General features: G+C 42.0%; 1 protein-coding gene across 3 annotated transcripts in view; it reads left to right on the top strand.

The window, feature by feature from the left end:
• The window catches only part of Golim4 (golgi integral membrane protein 4), a 76311-nt gene extending 69348 nt beyond the window's left edge, over window positions 1-6963 (top strand). For all 3 annotated transcript variants that reach the window (XM_005344116.2, XM_026784226.1, XM_005344115.2), the window contains 2 exons: window positions 5796-5867; window positions 6251-6963. In XM_005344116.2, coding sequence (XP_005344173.1) covers window positions 5796-5867; window positions 6251-6400 — 222 coding nt within the window. In that variant the 3' untranslated portion in view covers window positions 6401-6963. The remainder of the gene's footprint in view (window positions 1-5795; window positions 5868-6250) is intronic.
• The last annotated feature ends 6 nt before the right edge of the window (window positions 6964-6969 follow it).

Here is a 6969-nt window from a genome sequence, read left to right as displayed (position 1 = left end):
TGCCCCTGGTCTGGATCTGCTCCTGGTCCTATGGAGTTCCCACAGCAATTCTTATAAAGGAAAATATATAATTTAGGCCGACTTACATTTCAGAGGTGTAGTTTGTTATTGTCACAATGGGACGCATGACATCACTCAGGTCGACATAGACATTACTAAAGAGGCAGCTAGTTCAACATCCTGATGGGCCAGTAGTAGGAAGAGAGTGAGCCACTGGGCCTGGCTTGAGCTTCTGAAACCTCAAAGCCTACCAACAATGGCACACTTCCTCCAATAAGGACACACTCACTCCACAAGGACACATGTCTAAATCCTTTCCAATAATACTACTCCCTGTGAACTTATGGGGGCCATTTTCATTCAAACTACCATGATGTGTATGGTTTGCATCAGGTCACGAAACCACATTTACTCCGTCCATAGACAAGTCAGTACTTCCCAAGTTAAAGCACTGGTTAAGAGCCACCTCATCATCGGGGTCTTGGGAACAGAAGGCTTTGTCCCCGGGGAGAAAACACAGGTGAGATGGTCTAGGGACAGGCCTCCCAGGAAGAGAGCAAGCTCAGAGGGTTTGTGCTCTGCAGTTGGCCACATGCACCCTCAGCTGCCTTCATGAATCACTGCCTTGTTCTTTCTGCCTCTGTCAGCTTTTTAGAGCCAATGCTGAAATTTGTGCTTATCCCAAGGAAAGAGAAAATGATGCTACCCTTTATGACCATGGCCATGCTGTCTTGTAACAGGCTTGATCTCTGCATCCCTCCTGCATTTCCCCTGCTGCTGTTTATCTTCATGAAGACCCAGAGATTGGCTTTCGAAAAGAGCATTGGAGAAAGTAGCAGCCTTGAATATTAAGACATTTGCTGCTGGAGAAAGCTATTCATCAGGGCTGCTTTTGTAACAGGATGTCTGGACCAGTAGTCCTTTGTTTCCTTAAGGAGGATAAGGGGGAGCTCTGAGGGATTAAGAGAGAAAGGGTTCACCTTGGCTTCCTTTTAAAAATTCAGCAGGGTAAACATAAAAGTTTAATCAGTATTTGCTGATTCCTTCGCAGCTCTGTAGTGTGATCCGTTAAGGTGAATGAGAGAAACCCTGAGCTGTGAGCGGTATCTAGGATGGGAAGGAAAGAAAGCCAGGACGGAAAGAGAAGGAAGACAGGAATGAGCAGGCATGAAGGCAGAGAGGCTTGTGCTCTTTCTTCCACTGCAGCCAGCACCCAGAGGCGGTCCTTCCCGTCCCTGCTTCCGTTGTTCCTCTCCTTGGCTCAGCCTGACTGCTGACACTGTCGGTGAAGCCCCGGGCACACACGCATGCACCCAGGCATTCAGGTATGCAGGCATGCATGCGCCTGTTATTTGGGACTACTATCTACAACTCTAAACGCTTTTCTTTCCAGTCTTAGCTGCCTTCCTGTCCACTGAGCATCCCTTGCACAAACTATATTGAATTATTCAGTCCTTTGCATTATTCCGAGGCCTTCCTTAGAGGCCTGAAGAGCAGCTAGTAAGGATGAGGTGCTGAGCAGCCCACAGCAAGATGAACAGTGAACTAGAAGCATGGACGCATTGCATTGTTTAGTGTGGGAGGGGGAAGTGGGTCCCATTTATGACACACTTTCAAAGTAGGGAGCTCTGTAAGATCCTGCTAAGAAGGGAGGTAGGGAAGCCTTTTGAATGGGCACAGGTTTTTTAAACCATGCAGATCAGCCATTGTAGCTAACGCTTTTGAAGGTCTTTGTCTCACAGCCACTACCTCTGAAACCTGTCATGCTCAGCTTCTTAAGGCTAGGTTCCCTAGATACACAGTTCTCTCAACTGTAGAAGAAAAGTGTCACTGCTTATCTAAATCAGCTGCTAAATTAGCAGCACTAAATCAGCTGCTGTTGTTTGCTTTGTTTTGTTTAACCACTAAGCAAGGTTGCCCCATTTGGTAGGATACTTTTCTGCAATTTCTGAAGCTACAAATTTTCAGGCTACAAATGAGAAGTAGAAGTATTGTGGTATTTTTTGATAAAGCCTGTGCTAGCTGTAGCAGGATATTAAAGCAAACTGTTGTGGATGGTGTATGTAATGGTCAGAGGTGAGCTTTTGACCTGGGGCTGTCAGCTTAAGCATGTCGTAAAGCTCAGGAATACAGTATCATCTCTTCTTCTTTAGTAATGCAGTTAAGATGAACTTGGGTTACTTTTGTTTCCAATATGATTGATGCATTAATATTATATAAGTAAGAGTCTGTTGTCTCTATGGCTAAAATATTTTTTAATTAATTAATTTATTTATTTATTAAAGATTTCTGTCTCTTCCCTGCCACCATCTCCCATTTCCCTCCCCCTCCCCCCGTCAAGCCCCTCCCCCCTCAGCCCAAAGAGCAATTAGGGTTCCCTGTCCTGTGGGAAGTCCAAGGACCACCCACCTCCATCCAGGTCTAGTAAGGTGAGCATCCAAACTGCCTAGGCTCCCACAAAGCCAGTACGTGCAGTAGGATCAAAAACCCATTGCCATTGTTCTTGGGTTCTCAGTAGTCCTCATTGTCCGCTATGTTCAGCAAGTCCGGTTTTATCCCAGGCTTTTTCAGACCCAGGCCATCTCAAGAAACCAGACCGTAAAAGGCTAATCAACCCAATTATAAAATGGGGCACTGAGCTGAACAGAGAATTCTCAACAGAAGAAGTTCAAATGGCTAAAAGATACTTAAGGTCATGCTCAACTTCCTTAGTGATCAGGGAAATGCAAATCAAGACAACTCTATGGCTAAAATATTATAGAATATCATTTTTGATTAATCAAAGAGACATTTAAATCATCAGTTTACAACTATAATTATGACAATTGGGGCGCAAACTAAAATTTCTACAGTAGACCCACTGAGTAGAGAAAGGGAGAAACGTTCTTAGGAAGTTTATTAATTCCCCGCCATACATCCTTAACCAGCATCCACTGTACTCAGAAATAGATCATCCTGTCTCAGCTGTGACCAGGAGTCACTTTGAGAAGCCCATGAAGAATACAAACCGCTAGAACAACTCTACCCTGTGGAATTTGGATCTTCTCTTTCAAGGGCCCTAAAAATCAGAGCCCTTCAGAAGCTCACTTTCCATGCAGTAGATACTGATATTTCAGGATCTTCTGTTTAGATAAATAGTCCTAGGGTGAGCAGCTCTAGATCGACTTTGCAAAATGTCACCAGCCAGGTGGTGTTGGCGCAGGCCTTTAATCCCTGCCCAGGAATGGGGGAGGCAGAGGCAGGTGGATCTCTTTGAGTTCGCAGCCAGCCTGATCTACAAGAGCTAGTTCCAGGACAGGCACCACCAGAGAAGCCCTGTCTTGAAAAACAAAAGTAAATAAATAAAACAAGACAAAAAAAACAAAAAAACAAAAGTGTGGGCTCCTGAACTTATGTGAACGGTTACACACATTTGCTAAACATTTTCTCATTGAATGCTTAAAAAAGGACCCGCAGCTCTCAGACTGCTCCTACCCCGACACACGCATAATCACCAAATGCTGTGAATTTTTATTCAACACTTTTATTGCATGTATAAGAAATCTGAGCTTCAGAGAGGAGAGTTACGTTTTTCAGAATCATATAATTTGTTGTTTATTGTTCAATTTTAACTACAGCTTACCCAGGGGTAGTGTAAGGTTGACATTATTAAATCTACCAAGAACTCAAAGTTAATGGGAGGGAGTTCTTTGTGGGAGTAATATAGAAAGAACAATAGAACCAGAAAGTCATCATGATGTAACTCTTAAATAAAACAATCGACTTAAGACATAGTCATCAATGAATGACATCACTACCTGAACAGAGGTCAGAGAACTTGCTGTGGAGCATGGGCTGTCAACATCTGATGTCACTGACCAAGGACGACCTTGCTGTAATTAGAACAAACATGCACAGGGTGCATGCTGTCGCGATTAAACCAGGAAGTTTTCAGCCCCGCTTCTGAAATGCCCTTGGCTTTTACATTGAAGCCAAATTTGCTCACACTTAATGCTAGCTTCGCTCACAGGAAATATAAGGACCTAGAGGGATGGCTGGAGGGATGGCTGAATGCATACCAGACTGAAGTGCACCTAGAGTTTTTTGTTTTTTTTTTTTAAGAAAAAAGAATGAAAGGAATCCCGTGTTATGCATAATCTTTGTTTAGATTGTGGTTAGGGCAAAGTGACTGCACATGGATTCTTATAACAGTTAGCATCTTACACTAATAAGATGTAGTGGCATTTCAGTTATATTTTAATAAAGCCAACCCTTTAATGTAGGAATACTCACAGTTGTAGTCCCTGTACTAAAAAGGCTGTTGTACAAAAGGACCACTGGTTAAAGCCTGATTGGGTCACTTAATGAGTTTCCATGTCGAAAAGTTAGTCAAGAAAGTGTGATTGTGGGCTAGCCAGTATATATATAACACAGGGTTACCGAAGCTATCAGATGTTGTGATAACACATTGTTTGTATAGAGAGACATGCATTGCCAGAGATGTATACCATGGAAGGTACTTGCCTTACATGGAAACGGCAAGACTAATTCAGCAAAAGACCGAGGCAATGTCTCAGTTGGTAAAATATTTACGATATAAGCTTGAATGTTTGAGTTAGGTTTGCAGCAATCACATTTAAAAAAAAAAAACTAAAAATCTTGATAGCACACACTTGTAATTCTTCCATTGGGAAGACAGGGAAAGGAGGGTCCCTGGGGCTCACAGGCCAGACTAGGCAAATAGGTGAGCTTCAGGATTGATGAGAGACTGAGTTTAAAAAATGAATAGGGTGAAAGATTGAGGAAAACACCTGACATTGACTTCTGACATCCCATTTCTGGTGCACCTGCACGCACACACACACACTCATGAACATATACACACAGAGGCATATACGTAATTCACTGAAAAAGTAGTCATGTCATAGATGAAGCAAGTATGGCCATCTTGAGATTAATGGCTATAAAAGTCTTACTAAGTGATTCTCTTTATTGGCACTTTATTGAGGGTTACCATAATGAAAACTGTTTCCCCAGCATGCTGAAACAAATCTGTAATCACAGCACTCCAGGAATTGAGACAGGGAGATTGTGAGCTTGAGATGACACCCTGCCTGAACCCAAAGCAAAACAAAACAAAAAAAAACATCAACCTCACTGTTTATATAGAAGGAAATGTTTAGAGACAAGCCTTTTGTTCAGGTTTGTCTTTCTACACAATATATATTAAGAGGTAGAAAACTCCAATAAACACAACCTGTTTTGTAAATACAGTTTTATTGAAACAGAGAGCCAGGTCTGTCTTTGAGAATCACACTGACTTTTAAATTTCTCTTTTTGACAGTTTCATATACTTATACAATAAATTTTAACCATTTTCCCCTCCATTACCCTTTCCTATCCTCCACCCTCATCCACTCCCTTTCCCTCTGGGATGCTTCTTTTCAACGATCTTTCTTCCTACATTCACATCTTCCTATTTGATGTGGCCCACTGAGTTCAATTAGAGTTTCTTGCCCAAGCAGAGGTGATTTACTGGAGCACGTGCATCTTCTCAGTGCTACGCCACTGAAGAAAAAGGCACCTGTTCCTCCAGCAACCAGTAACTGCCAACAATTTCTCCAGAGGTGTATTGCACACTTCCGTACGCCTACTGGACAAGTCAAACTTTTGACTTGTATCATTTTTCAACGTTCATTTAGTTCCTTTTTTTTTTAAAGATGTGCAATTTTGAATGAATGTCTTAGAAATCGGAACATTTCGCCACACATGTTTAAATGGGGAAGCTTCAGTCGGTATTTGTGATTGTGTTTTAGGTTCAGGAAGATCTGACTGAAGAGAAGAAAAGGGAATTGGAGCACAATGCTGAAGAGACCTATGGTGATAATGTATGTTTATTTCTTTGAATGTGAGCGTGTGTATGTGTGCCCAAGTGTATGTATGCAGGAATGTGTGTCTTTGCCTACACTGCTGTGGCATGTCACAGTTACACATCTAAATCACGCACATCCACACAGAGACCAGCTGCACACTCTCTGTACCGCTAAGTAAATGACAAATTTAGCAGGCCCGCCTAGAATTAAGAAACGTTATGATCTGGAACACTCCGAGGCTGTGGTGGTGATGTTGATGAGGTCATTTTCTTCACGCCTTCTCTTCCTCCAAAATGAATTACGTTGCATCCTTTGTTGGAGAGTATTATCCATCACAAAAATCTACATTCACTCTTAGTTTGTTGTTTTTGTTTTTGTCTTTTTCTTTTGTCTTTTAGGCTGATGATAAAAATAATGATGGCGAAGAACCAGGAGCTCCAGATGGTGTCCATTCCAAAAGAAGAGAGGAGCATTATGAAGAGGAGGTAGATGAGGAAGAAGAGGGGGCCGCTATCGCTGAGAAATCACATCGGAGAGCAGAAATGTAGCTGGACCCAATTTCTAGGCTACACTCAGCCATCCATTTTTTTTTTCAAGCTGCTCTAAAACAAGTCCCTCCTACTGAATTCTAGAATATTTAATTACAAACAAAAGTAAGGGTTTGGACTTTTTTAACTTTTATATTAGAAATGCTATACATTTATATGAATATATTTTGATAACTTAGAACTTCTTTTATAGTCAAGTTAAACATGGAGAAGAAGAAAAACAATAAGACATGCCTTCAGGTCTGACTCTCACTCCTCAGAGACGGTGTGATGTTGGAAAATGCTTGGCTTTGGTGCATGTCTCAGCTCGTTACTTTTTTCTTTTCTGGCTTCCAGGGAGTCTACCGTTTATATTGGATAAAAGGCAGGATTGGATTTAGAAACAAGGTATACTGAAAAACACTGTGCAAATGTCGAGGGAATGACCGATAGCCTAGTGGCTATTCCTGCAGGTTCTTAGGTACGGCTCTGATAGGATGTCACTGCTACAGGCTGTCTGGAAATGAGATCCATCTGCGTCTTTGACACGTAATTGGAAAGCTTTGTGTGTGTGTGTGTGTGTGTGTGTG

This window comes from Microtus ochrogaster, chromosome 1, assembly GCF_000317375.1.
Source record: "Microtus ochrogaster isolate Prairie Vole_2 chromosome 1, MicOch1.0, whole genome shotgun sequence".
Lineage (NCBI taxonomy): Eukaryota > Metazoa > Chordata > Mammalia > Rodentia > Cricetidae > Microtus > Microtus ochrogaster.
The sequence above is the reverse complement of the archived record's forward strand: the minus strand, read 5'-3'. Positions and strand labels throughout refer to the sequence as shown.